This window comes from Papio anubis, chromosome X (assembly GCF_008728515.1).
Source record: "Papio anubis isolate 15944 chromosome X, Panubis1.0, whole genome shotgun sequence".
Classification (NCBI taxonomy): domain Eukaryota; kingdom Metazoa; phylum Chordata; class Mammalia; order Primates; family Cercopithecidae; genus Papio; species Papio anubis.
In genome coordinates, this window is record NC_044996.1 from 131796094 (window position 1) to 131820440 (window position 24347).

The following is a 24347-nucleotide window of genomic DNA, read 5'->3' on the forward strand; positions in this document are numbered from 1 at the left end:
CTGCCCTTTCAGGGCCCTGGGCGACATTGTCACCTTCATGGCATGAACCAAAGACAAAGCCCAATGGCGGGGCACTAGAAACCTTCCTCTTTGAATTGAAAGCCATCACTTAGTTACCACTTTGAAAGCACGTTAGCCCATTCTGATTCCACTTGAGTGTATGACTAACTGACCTCAAATTGTTTTTATATTGAAAGCACAGATGAACAAAGTTTTGTTTTTATTTTTTAATAGGGTCTCTCTCTTTCACCCAGACTGGAGTGCAATAGAGTGATCATGGCTCACTGCAGCCTTAAACTCCTAGGTTCGAGAGATCGTCACCTCTCAGACTCCTGAGTAGGACTACAGATGCATGCCACCAAGCCTAGCTAATGTTTTTTCTAGTTTTTTTTTTCTTAAGAAATAGAGTCTTACTATGTTGCCCAGGCTGGGCTGGAACTCCTGGGCTCGAGAGATCCTCTCACCTCAGCCTCCCAAAGTGCTGGGATTACAGGAGTGAGCCACAGTGCCTGGCTAACACAATTTTTAAAGTGTACCAGTATGTTGCTAACATTCCACTATCTTATTCTCGAATACATGGAAGAGGTTTTATCAAATAGCTTGTGAGGTCAGCATAGACAGTAGCATTCACTTGATGTAGTAATCCTATCTAAAAGTAGAAAATGCATTTGTTTCAGCAATACAGTATGTCATTGATATAGAAATTATGAATGTACAATTACAGGATAAACTAAAACTGCCCAGCCCTTAAGTTATTATGGGTTAATGCGAGTGGATATTTGTCATCTGCTGTATGAATGTCAGCATCACACACAGATTTTTAGGGAATGCTGAATGTCAGACAGCTCACAAAGAAGAAAAGATCATAACTCACTATAACCTCAAACTCCTGGGCTCAAGTGATCCTCTTGGCTCAGCTCTTGAGTAGCTAAGACTACTGTTCCTCAGATTTTGACCTTTCCTCTGAGATGCTCTGAATCTGCAGGTTCTCTGCTACGAAAACATTGTGTGCGATTTAATGACTTAAAATATTATTGGTAGATTCCTTGAGATCAATGAGATTTACTCTTCATTGGTTGCCCTTTCTACCCAATAGGATATTTTATGTTTGACCTGACAGGGATCATTATTTCAAGTTGTCCCAGTGCTTTTCAATTTTCAAAGGCCACTCACTATTTAGTGGATTAAAGGACCTGAATGACTTCATCCTACTTCTAATTTCCATCCTAGAAGATAAACAGATGAGACAGTTGAACCAAAGATTGCCTTTGAATAATGTGAATATATTTTTAAATGTGTGGCTTTGTCTTAGTGTGAATTATCAACAGCAATAGACCAAGTGAAATAGTTCCCATTTTTGTGCAGTTTGTGTTTTATACCAACCCTGGACCCACCAAGCAGCTGACCCAACAAGGCACTGGTTTTCTGTAGACTTTAGTCTGAGGGCCGTTGACTTATACATCTGTAAGTCCTAGGTACTTTCCTGAACTAGAAAAAGCAAGCATGCTAACATTAGAAAGTAAATTTCAGATACTGCAACAAGCCACATATTGGTAAATTTCAAATGTTTTGTCTAAGTGTGTGTTGGATAGTCACATTCTTCTGTAAATTAATGGTTTTCAGTCTTTGATGTACCTCAGAATCACTTGGTGTGAGGCTGCTGGGTCTAGGATGTTCATCTTCCTTCATCTGAGTAGGTAGCTTCATGAAGGTCACACTTGCAGTAGAGTCAAAGGAAGGGGACAACTACATGCTCACTCAGATCATCTGAATCCACCCTGCCAGTTAGAGCGCTGGCAAATATATTCCTCCTAGTCTATCAATAGCCTGTTTTTTTAATCGTAAAAAGTACATAGATATATTGTTTTAATTATATTAACAAATTATAATCCCCAGTTCATGAGAAGATCTTAACCAATCTTAAAACTATCAGATTTCTGTTGGGGGTGGGGAAATACATTCGAATGTTAAGTTTGGTTTTTTAATTTTTATATATTTGATAGCACTAAATTTTATCCATTTTGTTTCTAAAATACATGTCCAAGCAGATAACAGAGCCTGAATTTTATTATAAAATATCTTTGTAGTGGTTTTATTGGTTTGTCTTTTCATTTTGTGCTCTTAGCAATCTGAGCATAATAATTTCAGTGTAACTGCTTTGAGAGGTTAAAGGGCACAGGTTAGTAAGATCAATGCTGAGAAAAACTTAATTGCATCACATACTTTCAAAGAAAAAGTTTTGGCATCTTGCCCCAAAGAACACCAGGAGCCCACTGGAATCCATCCCAGGGTTGGATGATGTTTAGAGGTCAGTAAGAGCAGGTGCACAGTCACTTGACCTACACAGTCAGAGGATAGCTTAGGTCAATAGGAGTGGTGATGGAGCTGGGGCCATGCCTGCTGGGTTGTAGGGTTCCCTACCTGATGTTACTTTTTTTCCTTATAACCATCCTGCTGAACTGGTCACTTAAGACCTAGCGTATCTTAGAGCCAGGACAAGCTCTATAAGCATCTTGTCCAGGGCCTCGTGACTGGCAAGTGACAGGGCCAAGATTAGAACCTTAGAACCCCAGACTTCCCGATTCCCATCCCAACCATCAGAGCCAATCATCTCAATAGATTTTTGAGACCCTAAATGCTTAGACAGGGCCTGATTGTAAATAAACCAGTTTCCATGTGGGTCCCCCAAGCCATTTCTCTCTGTGTGTGTATACTGAGCTCTTCTGCATCCCTTTACTTACCATATATTGGACCGTAAGCCTGTGCCTGCCTTGAGCTATATAGTATTCATAGCTTATTTATGAAATGTCATTGAGCCAGTAAGGGGAAGGTATCAGTGACCTGCCGCAGCAGCAAAAGACCAGACTCCTATAGAATCATCACATACACCCTTAATCCCACTGAAATTGCATTACCATGCCACCACATGGCCACAGCGACCCCTGCCTCCTTTCCCCTGCAGTGACAATTTACTGGATCAGGCCTTGCTGTGAGGGCCAGCTTCTGAACTTGCAGAGCCAGGTGCAAAATGAAAATGCAGGCCAGTTGTTCAGAAGGCAGGAAAATAGGGCCATTCATGATACTAAAATAAAAACATTTCCCTTTCTTCCATAGTTTCTCTCTCGATTTGTCGAGACATTTTTGTGTGCAACTTAATGTCATTCTTAATGTCATTTTAAATTATTAGTGTGAATCTTACCAAGCATCCTTCAATTGTGCAGTGCAAATTTTAGATGCAAGCATAAGACCATTTAGCATGTATATGGGATCACTGACACACAATTTGTATTTTGTAGCTAGTACATATATGTATTTTATGCTAACTAGAACAGTGGAAATGCTGCAAAAAGCTAACTCAACTGTTTTGATTTTACTTATTGATACTAGCACATCCTCAACACTCCCTGCCTGTGGCTTGCTAGTAAGTAGGGAAGAACTGAAAGGAAAGGAACTCGGTTGCCCTATCTTTCCCTTTCCTTCTGGATTGTCATTGTCAGTGTAAGTGCTTGGCCAATACAGGGAAGTAACAGGAGTAAGGAAGGATATGGCCAGGTTCCTTGGTCATTCATGTCTCTTAGAACTCCAGTAACTTCTTTCTGCATTTGAAGCAAGTTGCGCTTAGAACAGAAAGTGTGACCTTTAGGACTGTTCACACCAGTGCTTACTTAGTCATAGATGGAACATGCTTACCTTTTAAGGACTTTGAGTCCTTATTGAACTCCCCATGCACTAGGGATTCACCAGAATTCTGGGCTCATGGTGCATCATGAATGTGGTATGCAAATGAGGTGGCAAGGAGCATGTAGCTCCTCTGCTCACATGCATGCAACATGGTCCCGTTGAAAACACAGGTTCGAAGATAAAATGATTAAGAATTTTAAGACAATGCCATCAGAGTATTAAACCAAGCTTCAGGCCCTTCTGAGGGCAAGGCTCTGTGCACATCACATGCCCATGAAGCTGACCATGTTTGCGTGATTCTCTGACATGAAGAAAGAAATTCCACTGTGCTTTTAAAAAAAAATTCAGGGCACATTTAATTTGGACTTGAGTACAGGTGTTAGCAATATCCTACAGATTCCAGAAAACAATTTAGTCCATTGTTGAAAGAGTACCCTTGAAGGCATGTCTTTTTTAATCCCATTACCTTATTCGTCTCAGTTCCTTTTATTTATTTGCAGCTTAGTCAATCTCAGGCATCACATCCAAACTGGACCTCCTCAGGGAGGACCCTGGTACAATTTGTGGACAGAATACAGGGAGGTCTGGGGCAGGACCGGGTGGAGTGGGGAGTGCCCCTAGAAATCCAGGCCAGGCAAGGGCACAGAAATGAACCTTTCAGGGTCAGGGAAAGATCTAGAAGGACATGAAATCACCAGCTAATTCTTCCTCTCTCTACCTCTCCCTGGGACCTGTATGATGGTGGTGGGAGCATAAAGGACTTTGAAAATAGAAATAGCATTTGTAAGTGTCATGTAGGAGGCGTCGTGCTGAGGTGCTGCATGCAGTATTACACGTTCCTAACAATAGCCTTATGGGGGAAGTTCTCTTATGAGTCCTTTTGGTAGACAATGAAGCTGAAACTCAGGAAGGTCACATGGTATCATAAGGCTGGTAAGCATTGGAGGGGGGCTGGTGGGGATGCTGAACAAGGATGCAGACATGAGAGCCTTACTGAGTTGTGGAAGTGTGCGGCCCCATGTTTTATCAGTGTTTGAAGGGGAACTCCAGATTACTAGGTTTTGGGGAGATAGTTGCAAGTGATGGAAGAGCCATTCTGAGTGAAGCTTTGGTGGTGACCTGGAATCTCTGAGTTCAACAGTTGATGCTGCTGATCACCTAGTCACCTGGGCCCTTACTGAACTTTCGTTCCTGCCATCATGGCTGCCTGACTCTTGGTTTCCCGACTCTGGCATCCAATGGCCTGAGTCAAGGTTCAGCTCAGCTTCTGACCAGCTTCTTGACCACCTTGGCCAAGTCCATACAGCTCCGTTTGGTCTTCATTTCTTCATCCATGCAAGGGGGATGGTGATGCCCAACTCTCAATACTGTCATGAAGGCAAAAATGAAAGAACATGGGTTAAAATTATTATAGTAGTGCTGGTGCCAAGGAGACCCTCAGCTCTGAGTGTTGGCTTTTGTCCATTCCTTCTGAGCTACTATCACATCTCATGTAGGTGCAGTGGGTCCTCTGGACACAGCATTGACCCCAGTACATGGGTTCCTCATACAGCTAGCACCTTGGCCTGTAGCAAATAAAAACAAACCACTTGAAAGGAATTGGCCAAGTATCCCTGGTAGCTGGCACTCACAGTTTCTTGTGTGATGACTTTGTGTATTAGTCATTTTCCTATTGCTTATAACAAGATACCTGAAGTTGGGAAACTTACAAAGAAAAAAAAATATTTCTTACAGTTATGGAGGCTGAGAAGTACAAGGTCCAGGCGACTGCTTTCTTACTGATGGGGACAGTCCCAAGGCGGTACAGAGCATCACATGGCAAGGGGGCAGAGTGTGCTAGCTCAGGTCTTTCTTCCTCTTCTTACAAAACCACCAGTACCCTCCCATGATAATCCATTCATCCATTAACACCTTAATTTATTAATCATGAATGATTAATAAATTATGACCCAATCACTTAAAGGACTCACCTTTCAGTACTGCCACATTGGGGATTAAGTTTCCAACACATGAAATTTGGGGACACATTCAAACCATAACAGTTGGTGGTAGTTGCAGAGGAGCATGTACAAAGATTAGAAAAATATAACCAACCCCTGTGTTTGTTGGATGTTTTCTGTTGCTCAGATCAATGTGACATGAGCACTGTAGAGGGAGTGGATTTGAAGGGGTCTGGTTCCCCAAGAGGTATGTGGGCATCTGTGTGCCTGCTTGAGAAAGCACCTTTCCCGGCAGCCCGACAGATAGAAACTCATTAATCCACACATTGACTCTATTTCAGGGAAAGATGACGTCAACTCCTGCATGTTGAGGGCAGGGAGTGGCTGAAACAGCATCAAGGCATGAAGGTTTCCCTGAGCCACCCTGAGTTCTCAGAAGGGTTCTTAAAGAAGTCATGTCATCTTTATCGCTACTTCTGCTGCACTTATCCCATAATTTTCCAACTTCTGTTGTGAGAATTTTTACAGCCCAAGTGTCCTGTGATTTAACCTTCAATTTGGTAATGTCTGTCTTCCTTTAGCAAAGCAGGCTGAAGGTGTTGAGATCCGCCTACCTTGGGAAGCCTTCCATGTGGCACAGTATTGAAGGTTGGGCCTGATCCAAGTTGGCACAAGCCTTTGTCTCCAACCTGAGTGGGAGGAAGGTCAAGGCAGATGAGTGTCCTTTTAGTGCAGGGAACTGCCATCCATGGAGGCTTGCATTTATAACTGAGAGACAGCGGGGTGAGTTAGAATGCTAAGAAGGGGGAAATGGGCTGGGCGTGGACACACCTGTAATGCCAGCTATTTGGGAGGCTGAGGCAGGTGGATGGCTTGAGCCCAGGAGTTTGAGGCTGCAGTGATCCATGATCACACCACTGCACCCCAGCCTGGGTGATAAAGTGAGACCTGGACTCTAAAAGGAAAAAAAAAAAAAAAAAAAAAAAAGGAAGTGGGTAGATTTCACCAAGGAGGCTTTCAAAAGGAGATGGACTTTGGCCCGTGCCTTTTAGGAGGGGACTTGGAGCTGGGGAGATGGGGAGACAGTGCGATTGGGATTTTGGCAGATGATATAAGGCAAATCCTCAGCAGAGCACCCCAGGTTCCCCGAGCTTTGTGGTTGAGTTGAGGACTCTTTGGGTGAGAGAATAACCCAGCCCTGGTGGTTTCTGCTGAACCAAGAAGGAACTGCTCCAGAAACATGACCGGGATTCCAATAACGGCGGTTAAACAGCTAACAAAGAGGAGTCTGGAAGGCTGGCCCTTGTTCATGTTGGCTGGAACATGCTGGGTAGATGAGTTAATTGGGGGCCCTCACAGGGAATGCTCATTGTGCCACTCTTAATGAGGGAATCCAAGCACCCCACGGGATGTAATAATTAGGAAGCATGTTGTCAGTAGATCAGCTGTCTGTCTCCTGATGTATTCCTTGTGTACACAGGAAGAAGTAGCAGCTTTCCTTAAAAAATATAGGGTCTCTTTCTGTCACCCAGGCTGGAGTACAGTAGTGTGATCATTGCTCACTGCAGCCTCCAACTCCTGGGCTCATGCGATCTTCTCACGTCAGCCTTCTGAGTAACTGGACCTATAGGTATGCCCCACTGCACTTGGCTATCTTTATGTATGTATGTATGTATTTATTTATTTTAATAGATACTGGGTCTTGCTATGTTGCCTATAGGCTCAAGCAATTCTTCTGCCTTGACCTCCCAAAGTGCTGGGATTACAGGCATAAGCCACACTGTACCCAGCCAGAAACTTTCTTAAAACCAGTTTAAAAACCCATCATTTGGTCCTCATTTCCCATTTTGGCTTTGTTTCGTTAGTGTGACTCTGTCATGTTGGGGTCCATTCCCCTCAGGGTGGTGAGACATAAGGTAAGGGTATTCCTTGTCTCCTTCAGTCTACCTCCCTAGTGTCTCTGTGCCCCTGGAAACTCAGCCCCACTCAGGTCCCTGGGCAGTCTAGACTCAGGGCAATCCACCTACCTTACTAAGACCCAAGACCATCACACCTTCCATTTTGTCACCCATAAAACAGAGCTGATGCTTTCCTCTTCTTAGGGCTATGAGGTGAACTAAATCAAGACACAAATGTACCCTTCTCAATGCTGGACAGGTTGCCCTTTTAACCTCTCCATCCCTACCACCTCTTCTAAGATGAAATTCCTTAAATCTTGGAGTTGGATGACTTTTCCTTTTCCTTCTATTTCCTCTTCCTTACTTCCATTTCAGAAGGAGAAGCATCACATCCTGCCCTCCACAGCTGGCCCTCTTCCTCTCCTGTGATCTCCATTCATCATCTGTCCAACTTCACCAGCATCTTTTGAAACCTCTCTTTCAGTGGCCATCACTGCCTTTTCAGCATAAGACATGTTTGGGACTCTCTTCCTGTGTTTTTCTCCCTAAGCTGCCTGCATCTTTCTCTGGCCTTCCCCTCACTACCAAATTTCTTTAGAAAGTGGGCTGCCCCTGCTTCCTCCTCTTCACTTCCCAGCCGAACTTCTGTAGCCCCCCTGTAAAGTGGTTTCCATTCCAGGCTTTGCACTGATGCTGGCAAGGACATCGGAATTTTCCATTTCAGTGGCCTTTGCCAAGTCCTCGCCTTCTGGTTGCCTTGACTGTGAGGACACCCCCTCCTTCTTAAAATTCGCTCCTCCTCTGTGACAGGGCCCTGTCCTGGAACTTTGTCAACATCTTCTGCATCCTTTGAGGGTGGTTCTCCCACTAGAGATCCCCTGAATTGGGAGGCACCTGAAAGGTTTTCTCCTCTGTACCTTCTGCCTTGGCATCCCACCCACTCCTGTGATGATAATAGGTTCCTCTCTGCTGATGATAACACTCAAGTCTTCATTTCCAAACTCTGCTCAGGCTGAGCAGCTGCACAGACACCACCCACATGGCTTCCAAACTTGATAGTCCTTCTCACTCTCCTTATCTGGTGTGGGTAGAATTGTGTCCCCAACCCCCCTCAAAAAATATGTTGAAGTCCTAACTCCTGCTACCTATGTGAATGTGGCCTTATTTGGAAGTAGGGTCTTTGTAGACATAATCGAGTTAAGATGAGGCCATACTCAATGAGAGTAGGCCCCAGTCCAATATGACTGGTGTACTTATAAGAAGAGACACAGACATAGACACACAGAGAGGACACTATGTGATGACGGAGGCCGAGATGGGAGCGATGCATCTGCAAGCCAAGGAACGTCAGGATTGCAGGCTATCACCAGAAGCTGAAAGGAGGATCTTCCCCTAGAGCATTCAGAGAAAACGTGGAAAACATGGCCCCACCCACACCTTGACTTTGGACTTCTCACCTCCAGAACTGTGAGAGAATAATTTCTGTTGTTTAAAGCCACCCACTTTGTGGTACTTTGTTCTGGCAGCCCCAGAAAACCCATACATCACCCGTTCTCTCCACTTCCCTATGGGACTCACTATCCTTTTAGGGATCCAAGCTGAAAGTCTCAGGATCAACCCTGAATCTCTCCCTCTTGCCTTAATGCGCGATTTTTCATTCCTGCCTCAGCTGAGTATGCAGTCCCCACCTCTTCCCTAATCAAGTATGGTCGCCCTGATTCTGCCCTCTTTGGTTTCCTATCTGTCCATCCAGCTGCCCTCTGGATAATTTTCCTAAAACAGCTCTGATTGTGTCACCATCATCGTAGCACACATTGTCTGTTTCCCTCCTGCCTCCAGCAGTCGGCTGCATATTGGAATTACCCGGGGAGATTTGAAAGCTCTCATGCCCACCACACAACCCCATCTGTCAAATCAGAATCTCTGGGGGTGATGTCCTGGCATCAATATTTTAAAAACTTCCCCTGTGATTCCAGTGCACATTTGCACTGAGAACCATTTTCTGATAGAATATCGCAATAGCCAGATGAAGCTTAGGGAAGAAAAGATAGCTCTAAGGCAATGGTTCTCAACTGGGGATGATTTTACCCTCCAGGAGACACTTGGCAGTGTTTAGAAACATTTTAGGTAATCAAAACAGGGGTGGTGCTCCTGGTATCTAGTGAGTAGAGGGCAGGGATGCTGTTACACATCCACAATGTCCAGGACAGCCTCACAATAATGATCCAGCCCGAAACATCACTAGTGCCAAGGTGGAGCAATCCTGATTTAAGAGCAAGGAGAGGAGCAGTAATGCCGACCTTGACTTCGGGACAGACAGATGCAGTAGACACCAGTGCTGAGGAGGCATATGCCACCTCATGACGCAGTACTGCCTGTGCTGTGCCCATTTGGCAGCCCGGTATGTTGAAACTTTTCATGCCACACCAGTTTCCATCATAGGAAGCCTCAGCCTGCTGGTGCCAAACTTTTATTCCTTGCTCTCCTTTTGAAAATGAGGTTCAGTGGAGGCCGGGTGTAGTGGCTTATGCCTGTAATCCCAGCACTTTGGGAGACTGAGGTGGGTGGATCACTTGAGGTCAGGAGTTCGAGACCAGCCTGGCCAACATGGCAAAACCCCTTCTCTACTAAAAATACAAAAAATAGCTGGGCATGGTGGCACACGCCTGTAGTCCCAGCTACTCGGGAGGCTATGGCAGGAGAATTGCTTGAACTCGAGAGGCAGAGGTTGCAGTGAGCCGAGATCACACCACTGCACTCCAGCCTGGGCAACAGATCAGGATTCTGTTTAAAAAAAAAAAAAAAAAAAAAATCAGTGGAATGTTTTTGTCAGGAGACAGAGGGTCATTACAGCTCAAGTTAGCTTTTGCCAAACTCAACAATCACTGTTTTGGTGGCTCCTGAGGCTCCTAATGAGGACACTGACAGTTGTTAAATAAACAAGTGATTAAGTTGAGAAGAGATTGGCTAACAGAGGTTCCGTGTGTGCTCATTGTCATTGATGTTAGCCAGTTTCATGACAGTGACGTGCCTGGGCTCCACCTCTACCATTAAAGAGAAACACTGGCAATGATGGCTTATAGTTCCCGGAGCTTTACCATTTATAAGTGTTTTCCTATATACCAACCAGTTTGATTTGTCTTTTCAACTCTTAGCTTTATGCAGTGTCATTTCCTATAAAGGAAAGTATAGCAAATATACAAGAGGTACTCAGAAAATACATGAAGAAAAAAACTAAAAAGAGTGAGGGATCAAAAGATATTTTTTAAAAAAACCCACATTGGATGAAAAATGAGAAATTTAATTCTGGTAATGCAGGACAAAGTCTTTGCCAAATTGATAAAGCTTTGGGAAAGTCTGATTATGGAAAGGACCCAAATCTAGACAATCACATTCTAAATCACATTTGGAAATTCCTGGCTCCATGCTATGTGTCCAGTTTCTGTGTTTTTAAATGTATGCAGCATTTTTAACATCACAGAATTATTAATATGTTGAATATTATTGCTACTTTATGTAAAAAGTATCTTTTCTGTCTGTACTATTTAAGAATTCTTGCTGTATTTATCATTCTGTTTTCTCCAAGTAGAGAGAGGGCCCATGTATTTGCTACCAGAACACATCTTTGATTTTGTCATGGGGAGCAATGTGAAAATAGGAGTCACAAGGCCAGGCGTGGTGGCTCACGTCTGTAATGCCAGTACTTTGGGAGGCCAAGGTGGGCAGATCACCTGAGGTCCGGAGTTTGAGACCAGCCTGGCCAATATGGTGAAACCCCACCTCTACTAAAAATACACACACAAAAATTAGCTGGGCGAGGTGGCATATGCCGGTAGTCCCAGCTACTGGGGAGGTTGAAGCAGGAGAATCACTTGAACCTGGGAGGCAGAGGTTACAGTGAGCCAAGATTGCGCCACTGTACTCCAGCCTGGGCAACAGAGCGAGACTCTGTCTCAAAAAAAGAAAAAAAAATAGGAGTCACTTAACACAAAATTATTTTAAGCACAATATATTTACAATTTAGAAAAAAGAAAAATTGCTGTGTAATGGGGCTTGAAGAGAAAAAGAGAAATAAAATTTGTTCAGGGAGGTGTGAGCTTGTTCTGGTTATTGATTTCCTTTGAGGGGCAATGAGGAAGGATTATGCCAGGGTATTTCATGTTGCTTAAATGTTCCACGAAACACAAAATTGCAGAGGAATTAGTAGTTAGAATGTGGAAACATCCCTCCTTCTGATTAATGACTCCCCACTGAAGAGTCCTTCAAAAGTCAGAAGAAACCTAAAATATCATCCTAGAAAGTTGAAAGAAGTAGGCATTTGACAAAGTCTTTGCTAGCTATGTGACTAGGATAAGGATATGTCAGTAGACCATTATGCAACTTAATGAATTCTCGGTTAGCTGAACAGTCATAGTCATATTAGCATAAAATAGTGATTCGGGCCAGGCACGGTGGCTCATGCCTGTAATCCCAGCACTTTGGGAGGCCAAGGCAGGCGGATCACCTGAGGTCAGGAGCTCAAGACCGGCCTGACCAATATGGAGAAACCCCGTCTCTACTAAAAATACAAAATTAGCTGGGGTGGTGGTGCATGCCTGTAGTCCCAGCTACTTGGGAGGCTGAGGCAGGAGAATCGCTTGAACCCGGGAGGTGGAGGTTGCGGTGAGCTGAGATCGCACCATTGCACTCCAGCCTGGGCAGCAAGATCAAAACTCTGTCTCAAAAAAGAAAAAAAAAAAAAAAAAGAATGGTGATCGATTTCTGGCCTATAATAGGTGCTTAATGAATCTTGGATGAATAAATCAATGAATGAACAAACAAATGAAAGAATGAACCAGCCAACTGACCCAGGATAATGTCCATAGAGGTCTACATGGGATTCCCTCACCTTGGTCTTCTTGTATTCAACATTTCTATCAATGATTTGAATCCCAGACATATAAAGCATATTTACTATACTTCGAAACACAACAAATCTGGGAAGATCATTAATGTAATAGATCACAGAAGAAAAATCCAATATGATCTTGCCAGGTTAAAAACAGGGCCAAGATGTACAGGCATCAGCCAAAACCCTGTGTATGAGTTTAACTTGTCAACTGGACTGTGGGAGCCTCCTATTTTGAGGGTGATTGTGAAAGAGACTGGGAAGTGTTGTATCCTTCCCCATCATTCAGCCTTCTCACAGAAGTTCCAAAGGCTATTTGGTGGTAAAAGCTCCTTTCTGGTTGCCAGTCCTCATCCTTTTTCCTCCTTTTATGGTATTTGACACTATGTTACATTGTTAACTTGATGCCCTTCACAGAACCTTTCTCTAATTTCATGATTCCACTTTGGTCTTATTTCCCTCGTTTTCTAATTTGTCCTTCTTAGTTTCTTTTACCCTCTTTTTAAAGTTTTTCCTTTACCTGTACATTTAAAAGGTAGTGTACCCTAAGCTCTAATCTTGGCATACTTGAAATCTGTATCTCCCTGGTTGTTTAACATTCATTTAAAATATATTTTGTTGAGGACCCACTATGTGCCCAGAAGTATTCCAAGAGCTAGTAATACAGTGAAGAATAAGACAACAATTTCTGCCTTTAAGGAACCTGTATTCTAGGAGGATGGGAAGTAATGAACAAATAAGTGAATAACAGTGTTGAGTCGTGGTTAAAGCTATGATGAAACTCAAATCCAGGTTAAGGGGACCAGGAATGTCAGGGCTGCTATTTTAGACAAGAGTCAGGGAGAGTCCTCTGAGAAGATGGCATTTGAGCAGAACTGGACTTATTGTACTCCCAAGGCTGCCTCCACACTGAAGACTCCAGATGCTGTTCTCTGGCCAGCCGCTCTCCTCTGGAGTCATATTCCTGAATGCCTCTTAGTCCCTGCAGGATGTCCTGAGAGCACCTTCAACCACACTTGCTAATCTCCCCTACCAAACTTCTTCCTTCTCTTTAGTTCCCCATATTGGTTCCCAGCATGACCATCTCCTCATTCACCCAAGCTAGAAACTCTAGCCTCCCCTTGAAATCCTCCTCCACCCCTACTCATACAGATCCAATCCAATGGTGTCTGGGCCCTCACTTTCTCCCCATGCCATAGTTCAGGTTCACACTGTCTCTTGCTTGTACTGTTTCAGGAGACTCCTGACTAGTTTGCTAGAGGAGACTCTAGTCTCATCATACTGCACCCACCCTGTCTTCCACATTACCAATAGAATGACCTTTGTAAAGCATGATCAGCTCTGCTCTTGAGCCTTCTATCTCTACCCACTCCAGGGCTAGCAAGGTGTTCAACCTACCTGGTTTCCAACCTACTGGCTTAGCCATTTCCCATCAGTCCCTCTGTCAGAAAAATCACTTCCTGACCCTTTGACAGTACCCTCTTTTTCCTCTCACATGCCCTTCAATTTTTCCTAGAACGCTTTCCCTTCCTCTTCCCTACCTTTCCCTTCCCTACCCTACCCAGCAGGTTTCTAAGCATTACTGCAATAGCCAACTCAACTCTGCAAAGCTTTTTTCAAATTCTCTTCTCCCTCCACCCATTTTCTTTGTTGTGATACCATAGTGCTTGTAGCAGGCAGGAGCACCCTGTTTTAGAAGAGTTTTGTGTCCCATTAGCCATGGGTTACCTGGAGACAGGCACTGTCACTTGTGCATGTCTGTGCTGCTTGTAGATGTTGGCACTAGGGAGGTTATTTTGTGCATGTTTACGGAGCTGGCTGCAATTATACAGAAGACTTACAAACATGTAAGTCAAACCATGTGAAACTGCTGTTCTTCTTGGTCAATATCAGCAATTTCATATGTTCATTCTAATACATCTGTTTTGTTCAGTATTTTGTATTCCTGTTTTGACCTTCAGAAGTGTTCTTACCTTCAACCAGACTGCCTTAGAGCATGGGGCTCAAAGAAATATTTTCAGCTCTGGAAGACATTTTCCATCCTACTCATTCTACATATAGAACTTTTCTGGCCAAAAATGTATGCATATCTCAGAAATGTAATAAACAATACTCTTTTCTCTCTTCCTCTTGACAATTGCTGTTCAAATGGTTTATCATAAACATTAGTGAGATCTTAAGGCTGTTATAAAGTGATATAATGGTAATTTCTAGAATTGTAATACCTTATCCTAGTGAAAAGAAAATAATGAAGTTGTGAATGGGCAAAAGTGATGAATTGTTCATTTACATGTGGTTTTTCAGGGGGAAAGTAGATGCAGGTATCAACTGGAGGATGTGTGAATATTTTGTCTAATCGTTTTGATCTCGATATAGAACTAGAGTTCTTAAGAATGTCTTTAATATTCTGCCTTTTCACCAGCTTCACTATTAAAATAATATTCTTAAGCAACAGCCAAAAAATTATTAGACTCTGCCAGTTCTATAATCAAATGACTTCGCTGGACACTTTAAAAACCAATCACAGTGTCGTCTTTTGTGCTGAATTGAATTTTGTTTTGGTTTTAATTCTCATTTGAACTGCTGGGAGAACAAGCCTGTTACATACCAACAGTTGCCACCTTTCTATTTGAGTGGACCTAAATAGTCTTTGCAAAAAATGTCTAAGACTGTCCTATCAGGACACACCATAGGGTTTTCCCATGGAAATAATTATATCACAAACGAATCTTTTTTCTAAAGTCTGTGGTTTTAGGCTGCCATACTTCTCAATTCCCTGACCAGGAGACAATAAAATTGGCTGGGGCCTTAATTTGAGGGAGTACGTATTTGATTATGGGCATGGTCTTCTAAGACAATGGGTAAAGGGAAAAAAAGCGAGATGTAAAATTAAATGTTGAAACAAACTGAACTGGTTTTCTTTTTTTTTTTTTTTTTTTGAGACGGAGTCTGGCTCTGTCGCCCAGGCTGGAGTACAGTGGCGCGATCTCAGCTCACTGCAAGCTCCACCTCCCAGGTTCACGCCATTCTCCTGCCTCAGCCTCCCAAGTAGCTGGGACTACAGGCGCCTGCCACCTCGCCCGGCTAATTTTTTGTATTTTTTAGTAGAGACGGGGTTTCACTGGGTTAGCCAGGATGGTCTCGATCTCCTGACCTCATGATCCACCCGTCTCGGCCTCCCAAAGTGCTGGGATTACAGGCTTGAGCCACTGCGCCCGGCCTGAACTGGTTTTCAAAATCTTCTCGAGTGTAACACATCTAGAAGGTTTGAGGGATTATCTAAAGCCAAGGTATTAAAAGATCAGGTTGTTAGAAGATTTTGATTCAGTACCTTACACTTTTATTTTAAGGAGTTGAGCAAGAAACCATCAAAATTTAGGAGAGTGATTTTAGGAGAGGGTGGTCTCCAACTTGTCTTTATGTTTGCTTCCAAGGTAAGTGTTAAGCCTAACCAACTAGCAGATGATTCATGATCTGGGAATCCTATCAGTGGTCATCCCTGTATTTGACTTGAGTCTCTCTAATTTTTTATAGGGACAGTGAAGGTCAATTGGTCAGCCAAATGCATAAAAAATGGTGCAGAAATTAGTGATGCTTGGAAACATATGGCTCATAATCATGATAAAGGCTTATATGTTGGTATGGATTGAGAATGTCGGCCTCATGGTATCTGGGTATGTAAGAAGGAAAATCATTGGTGTACTAGCCTTTATGTTGAATATTTAGAGAGCTCTTGAAAACACTCCTTTGATTTGGAGTGAGGAATTCTAATGAGTAAAACTCCATATAGAAATAACCATATCCAATTAAAAAACCATTTTGATTTTCATTCCAAGAAACTACCAAAATGTCAGCTAGATATACTTGTGAACATGTTATGCTTATTTTTAAATAAGGAAGGGTGCATTTTTACAAATTAGGCTTGAGTTTCTCTTACTATCATATATATTAACTATAGACAAGGGAGTGGGTTCTAATACCAAATTGCTACATTGCTGTCGTTAAATCCATGTTTGAGTTTTCTTCCCTCTAATGTATTTTTCTCCCCTCTTTAATTTATATTTTTAAAAGCAATGTACTTACCTAGAAATTGCATGAAAGACAAATATTTAAGAAAGTAAATAGAGACTGTGGGCACGTCCTTTGAACATGCTTTGCCAGAGTCGAGGGGTAACTGAAATAAACTGATACATCATAAAGGGGTCACACAGGAAAGAAAGTGTCATGCCTATGCAAAGACATGCAGTCTCCTTAGAGACAACATATATTGCTGTCGACCAACAAAGTCACGTGGTGGGAGGGGGCTCTTTTCTTTCTCCTTCACATCCCCTCCTCTGATGTCACCAATCTATTTTTTCCTGGGAGAATTAATTAGCATTCATTGGGTGTACTTGGCTAGAAGAAACGAGGTGGGGAGAAAGAGAGAGAGAGCTCGAGATTGAGATCTTAAGAAAGAGAGCAAGGAGGAAGAGCCCAGTGGGGAGCAGGTCCTTCCCCGCCCCACAACCTCGCCCCCACACCCCGCCAAGCCGCATTGAGACTGTAGGCACCACCGGGCGCCGAAAGGCTGTTTTCTAACTGGGATCCTCGGTGACGTATGGCTGCCTGCCCCTTGGCAGCTGTCTTTATGGACCAGTAGGCAGAGCGAAATTGACGCTGACAAGACTTTTGCATCTTGGAAGGGACTGAAATCTACTGTAGTGAAGAACAGAGCCTCTCAATCAGACGAGTGTAAATAAGAGACGGAGGGGAGTCCAAAAGAAAAGGAAGAGGAGGAAAAACAAGTGTGTGTTGGGGGGAACAGGGGGAAAAGCATTTTTGGTGGATGGTATGAAGCCAGCCATGGAAACTGCAGCCGAGGAAAATACTGAACAAAGCCAAGAGAGAAAAGGTACCCAGCGCTCTGACAATAGCCTGTTTAAAGCTTTTCACTGGGGGGTGCTTAAAAAGGGTTAGCCGGGTTTTGTCTCTCTTTTAAAATGGCTCTGAGACAATCCCTATGGCATGGTCTTGCTTTCAGGGTTGATTTTTTTTCCTGTGGGCTGATGCTAAATTAATAGAGCAGCCTTTCTTCAATCCATTCCTGTTCCAAACCTTTCTACCGACGTGATATTTCATAGAGGGATGTCTGTAGTTTGTCACCTTGGGCAGATGCATTGGGGAAACTGTCTTTTTTTTTTTTAATATAATTAATCATAACTTAAGTCCTGTGTCCTGCATGTTATATTCCAGGAACATGGAATGTGTAGTTTTCTGCTAATGCTGAGGAGGAACTGGAGGGGCATGCATGTTAATTCTGCTTTGGTTCCGCTAATGCTGTAGTGATTTGGGCATTCTCTAATTTTCTTATTCTAATATGATTGCTCTTTCTTGTATCAGGCCCTGACTACGACATGTAATAATCATTTTCAGTTGGAGCTTCAGAGAGGGGACATCAGCTCTGTCACCCAGTGCTGATGGAAAGGCAGGGCGGGGGATCTTCTGCTAATTATGACTTGGAGATTGGGGGGAAGAAAATTGATAAAGGTCCTATTTCTTAAAGGGAATCTTAGAACGTACCACAGTTTTCATACAGAATGGCTTTTTGGAGGAATAAAGTGTTTTTGCAGTAAGAAAATGGCAGAAAGTAGAAACTAAAATTAATCTCTTTTTTCTGAATAATGACTGATTTCAAGTTTGATGTCCCATAGAATCAGCTCAGCCACTGTTAGGTTAATGGATCTCACTGCATTGTAAATTAACCTATCTCCCTCACTCAAAGTCATAGACTGTCATAAATGCACAAAAACATATTCTATAACTGCAGTGGCTCTAATATAAAAAGCCATCATGCTAAGGTTATTTCTCATAGCCCTTGTGTCCACTGATAGTCACTAAAGAGTAATTCTCCAGTATGGGGACAAAACTTCGTTTTATCTATAAAGATATAGGCATATGAAATTACTGATAGTCAACCATTTTAAACCTACAAAAATGGCAATTACATGTACTTCAGCTTCACGGTATGCTGGGGTAAAGTTTGCTTATTTTTATGTAAAATTTCATTGGTACACAATATTTTATCCTAAACAGAGCAATTTTACTTTTTAAATTAATTTTTTAGGTATGACACAATACACATAACATTTACCATTTTAAGTATACAATTCAGTGGCATTAAGTACATAGCACCTTAATTTTAAAATTGTTTGTTTACTTCAATCCTTGTATCAAACCTACACCTCCCCACCAAAAACCCAGCCTGTATTTTCTTGTGTGTCTTTCAAAAAAGAAAAATTTCATCAATGACCAAATAGCTATAAGAGAAACTCTTGGAAATATTTATCAAGATGAAGAGGTGAGATCAAAGTTTAAAAATTCATTTCCATGATGACTAGAGACTAAGTTGATTGCATGTTGTCGGGGTATGATAATGTAATAGCATTGTCCCAAGGAAGCCTATCACAGTTTATAGTCTTCCATAATTTTATCCTAAAATGATGATTTTACTTAGTACATACCTTTAATTTTTATTAATGCGGTATTCGACCATGGCAGACAAAACCGTTTTGGTCTTTGCAAAAAAATCCCTTTTTTAAATTTCTCTCTGAAAGGAAGCAAAGGTCATATAACCAATATAAAATCATTACTACACAACTGTGTATCTTATAACTTAGTCTTATGGACTGCTATTATTTTATGTCAATTAAATCTTATTTAATATCAGATCTACAGGTTGCTACTACATCCCTGACGACCTGTATATGAAAAGTCATTAGTTGTGATTTTAGAGACAAAATTAGAAGCAAAAGATAATTTCTGAAGGAACTTTAAAAATTACCTAAATGTATAAACACTAGCTGCTTGTTAAATAATTCAAAAATATCACACTACCAGAAGCTAGTGTGACATGTACGGTACATGCTTGAATAAGAATACGAGCCAGGGAATTTGTTTTTCCTGATCTACAGCAAGAGGGGTTTTGATTGTTACATGACCCGCCATAATTGTTAATCTGGAGGGTGGCTTATCTAATCTGCATTTAGATGAACAAGTTCATATGCTGGCTACACAAAATCAAAGCCCACAGAGGACACTTTGTAGTTTCCCAATTTGCTCACCCATCATCATTAAGGTACACATAGGATAAAATGATAGCCACAAATGTTTCTGTGTGATTGTCACATCAGTCTTCCTTCAGATTTAATTTTAAGTTTATTAAAAAATTCTTTTTCCGTTGAAATTAACATTTTAAAACTTGACATAATTATTTATAGAATGTGTTATATAATTCTTGAGCTGGTGGATCTGTTTTTTGTGTTTTTCTTTGAAGCCTTTCAGCAAAGGATTTTATTCATTAAATTTAATCCTGTAAATTTTATCACTTTACGTAGAGTTTTTTAGGCACATATATATTTTTTTTCCTGTGTTTCTCCTCTCCCATCTGTTTTCAGTGGTTGGTGATGGAGTGATGCCTCTCTCTTAATTTGGGGTATTATTGCCCAATGGCTAATACCCAATAGCATGTGAATTAATATCTTTGGATAATTATTGCAGTGTCTGTTAAGAATGTAAATTAAACTTAGCTTTATGAATTGACCTTGCTTTTCTAGTTGGGATCTTTCCTGCGAGTTTCGGCAGGACAATACAACCCAGCTATTATGATTCACTAACTCCTACAAAGAAGGCTCTTTCCTTAAACTAAATCAGAATGACTTTGTTTCTACTTTAGACAAAATTAATCCATGTCCTTAGAAAAGGAGAGCATTTGTGTTTTTTCAGTCTCAAAGTTTTTATCACAGAATGCTACCAGATACCAAAATTCACAAGAAGTATTTAGCAGATATTTAGGGATTTTTAAGGAAAACAAGCAGATTTTCTTAGATGGATGTAAGAAATGCCAAATTATCACAAATGACAGTTTTTAAATTGAAAACATTAAAGTGTGAAGATTGAGTAAGTAGATTCACTGACATGGAATAAGCAAAGGAAATGAATAAGACAGAATCAAAAGAAATAGATCATGAACCCAATAATAAAAAGATAGAGAGTAGGTTTCCATTGATTTCAGTGGAGTATTACTTGATGTCATTTCATTTGTGAAAATAAATGCATCTGAAATTGCTGAGAGTGGGTAATCACTGAGTAGAAAAACAATTGAATCATAACAACTTTGTATGCTCTATTATGGGGGAAAATATATCTGTTATGAAAATTATTTTCATTATATGTAGGTAATTGAATTCTACTGAAACAATTATAGTAAGGCTAGTTAACTTCCTATGAATCATTGCTGAAATAAATTACAGGCATCGAATTAAATTCCTAACCACACAGGAAGAAAAATATAGTGAATGGGAAACAATGTGTAATTTAAAATAAATTACAGGATATAGTCAAAGTAAGAAATGAATTTAAATTATTGACTTCTTTAAAAAATTAACACACCCATTTTAATCTTTTTGATCAAATAGATACAATTTCTTATGTGTTTTTTTGAATTTAGCAAAATATATGTGCTTTTGGCTCTCATTTTTCATTTAGGAAGAAAAGCACTCCTCTAGAATATACGACTTGTGTGATTAAAAACCCAAAGGGATGCATAGCACACGTTACACTATTCCTGATAATCTGCACATTATTGCATTTTGAAATTTGTATTGACATTTTCTAACTTGGCTATATAAATATGGTACAGAGGAAGTTTTAGATGCAGTTATTATCTGTAAGAATTTGCCAAGGTGGACATCTGAAGAGTTGGTGTCTGGGGAATAGGCTGTAGAGAAAAGTGGCTGGCCAGATGGTGCGGAACATATGTGGTAGGTATGATACAGCTTCCTTTGACTTTTTTTTTTTTTTTTTTAAAGAACATTTAAATGCGGAAAAGATCTCAACGAGCCATTTGGTACATCTTCTACTTTTACATTATTAATTCCATTAGAATATTTTTCAAGACTTGGCCTTGCTATTTCATTAGAAAAAGAATTCTGGGCCATTTCTGGAAATTTAGATTTTCCTTCCCTGAAATTGAGTGTAAACCCTGAATTAAGATTATTATGATTTTCAAGATCACATTTCTGTTACTTTGGAAGTACAGGGTCAAAGTAGACTAAATGATCTTAATAGAGTGACTTAGTCTTGATGTATCTGAGAACATTCTAAATAACCAGTGTCCCCATGAGTTAAACTTCCCCTCTCTGTGACTGTGATGGATTGGATTGTTAAAAAGACACTCTTGCTTTTTTCTCCTTTGGACCAAATGTACATACATGGGAGATAGTTGACCGGGAGTAGGGATGGCCATGGAATGCAGGAAGAACGTGACCACACCAACTGTTTTTAAGCGAGGGAGGTTACAATCCCAGTTTCACAAATGTGCTTTGTTGTTCATTCATTTATTCATTTAATGGTGTTCTCGGCCGGGCTCGGTGGCTCACGCCTATAATCCCAGCAGTTTGGGAGGCCGAGGCGGGTGGATCACGAGGTCAAGAGATCGAGACCATCCTGGCTAACATGGTGAAACCCTGTCTCTACTAAAAATACAAAAACAAAATTAGCTGGGTGTGGTGGCGGGTGTCTGTAGTCCCAGCTACTCTGGAGGCTGAGGCAGGAGAATGGCGTGAACCCGGGAGGCGGAGGTTGCAATGATCCGAGATAGCACCACTGCGCTCCAGCCTGGGCGACAGAGCAAGACTCTGTCTCAAAACAAACAAACAAACAAACAAAAAACAAAAAAGGTGTTCTCCTTTGAAATGTTATTCTTCCTCTGTCCCTTCAGCTCACGTTACAGGAGTACAAGGGTGCTTAGGGACGATTAGAGGTAGTATAATCTTGGTTTTAATAATAATTTTGCTGATTGGTGGCAGATTAAATAGCAGACAAAATGCCATAAAGGAGAATTTTGATCCTTAGCCAGCTGAGTGATATTTCTCGTCAAAGAGTACATAAGAGAAAATATAGTAATTTCCTATTTGATAGGCTGATTTTATTAATTGCATTAACTGCTTTATGTAGCCAAGTCTTACTATGCTGTATTTAAAATCAACGGTCAACACACTTTTTCTGTAAAGGTCAGATAGTAAATATTTTAGGTGCTGCAGACCACTCAGTGTCTGTTGTAGCTGTTCAAATCTGCCACTGTAGCATGAAAGCAGCCCTAGATAGTATGTAAACAAATGGGTGCAACTGTGGTCCAATAAAATCTTATAAATGAAAGCAGATGGTTATAATTTACCAATCTTTACTATATTTATAGCATTGTTACGGCATTCCTTAATATTTTAAATAATAGCTAAAAATGAAGGATAACAAATATAGCTTTGAAAGACCTTGCTCAGTGAATATGGTCTTTCTTGGAAGCTCAGTGTTTGTCACTTAGTTGCTTCCAGTGATAATTTCCTAGGTGCTAAGAAGCATGACAGTCTGAAGTTCGTTCGTTCAGCCTTGTCACTAAATTACATTAAATAAGTAAATGGGGAAAAATGAACAAGGCATTGTTTTGCTTTCCTTTTTGCAATTTCCCCTTGTTTCATGCCCACCTTTGGCAATGACCACTCACAGCTGTGTTTGTCTTCATAAGCCACCACTGGTCACCTCATCTCTATCTTCTCTCTTAGGGAGAACATTTTGCAGTCTTCCCTCTGTAGGGCATAAAACATTTTCCCATTTCTTGCCAGGTGCCCAGAATCAACTTGACATTTTAAAAGACCTTTTGAGCCAAGGCATCCTCTTGGAATCCTGTGACTGCCTTTTAGGTGTTGGGATCCTGTCCTTGGGATTAAAATGTATACTGTGTTTTTTCAAATTTTATAAAGAACTATATTTAATGCCTTTATTTAAATTTGGCTCAAAAATATAAAATAGAAGTGATTTTTCTTTTCTTTCATATCTAAAGATATACTGATGTAAAAAGGCCTCTCCAGAAGTATAAGTCCAGGGGATTTGGAACACATCCATCCAGTGGTCTATCCCATCGGTGTGTCTTCTGGATCTATTCATTTTTTTTTAATGCTGAATTAAGGGTCTTAGGCATGGCTACCATGTTTTTCTCAGAAAACACGTTAACATTGAGCAGTCCATGATTTTTCATGGTCATTGCCTAGCAGCCTGTGCTTGCTTGCCTGAGCATCTGGATGCTTACCCCATCCATATGAGGAGATGAGCACAGAGCATGGATGAATCCTCTGCAGAGATACCCTGAATTGCATGGCCTGGCTTGGGTAAAAGTCAGCATGGTGGGAGGTCTAGAGGTCCATTTCTGGGTCCACAGGGTCCCAGGGTGCTCCCTTGCTTTCAACCAAATATTTATTCAGCCAGTGTTTATTGGGCACCTGTGTGCTGAGTATGTATAGACAAATTTTTTAAAAGGATACACATTTCCAGATCAAAAGTGATAGAGCTACTTAGAATCCTCTTGCTTAGGTGTCTATGTGGAGGGCTTACAGACCCTTTACAAGAGAAAATCAGATCAGATCATGAAGTGCCTTGACCTTCTGTTTTTTTCTGTCAACCCCACTGGGTTTTCTTGTCTTCGGAGAATGTAGCAACACCTATTCCTGAGAGAGAATCTCCCGAACTGTAAAGCAAAAATCTAAATCTGTTTTTTTTTTTTTTTTTTTCCCTGAGACAGAGTCTTACCCTGTCACCTAGACTGGAGTGCAGTGGCACAATCTCAACTCACTGCAACCTCCATCTCCTCTGGGTTCAAGCGATTCTTCTGCCTCAGCCTCTCAAGTAGCTGGGACTACAGGTGTGCACCACTACGCCCAGCTAATTTTTTTGTTTTTAGCGGAGACAGAGTTTCACCATGTTGGCCAGGCTGGTATCAAACTCGTCACCTCAGGTGATCTGGCTGCCTCGGCCTCCCAAAGTGTTGGAATTACAGGCGCGAGCCAAAGCACCTGGCTTCTTTTTTTTTTTTTTTAAATTTTTAGTAGAGACAGGGTTTCACCATATTGGCCA

The 24347-nt window shown here is 41.4% G+C and overlaps 1 protein-coding gene across 7 annotated transcripts in view; it reads left to right on the forward strand.

Moving 5' to 3' along the window:
• The window catches only part of GPM6B (glycoprotein M6B), a 170521-nt gene that overhangs the window by 106271 nt on the left and 39903 nt on the right, over positions 1 to 24347 (forward strand). For 4 of the 7 annotated variants that reach the window (XM_031660523.1, XM_031660522.1, XM_031660525.1 and 1 more), the window contains exon 1: positions 16777 to 17298. The exons of the other annotated variants lie outside the window; for them this stretch is intronic. In XM_031660523.1, coding sequence (XP_031516383.1) covers positions 17238 to 17298 — 61 coding nt within the window. In that variant the 5' untranslated portion in view covers positions 16777 to 17237. Of the gene's footprint in view, positions 1 to 16776; positions 17299 to 24347 lie in introns of those variants that run through there. 7 annotated transcript variants of the gene reach the window in all.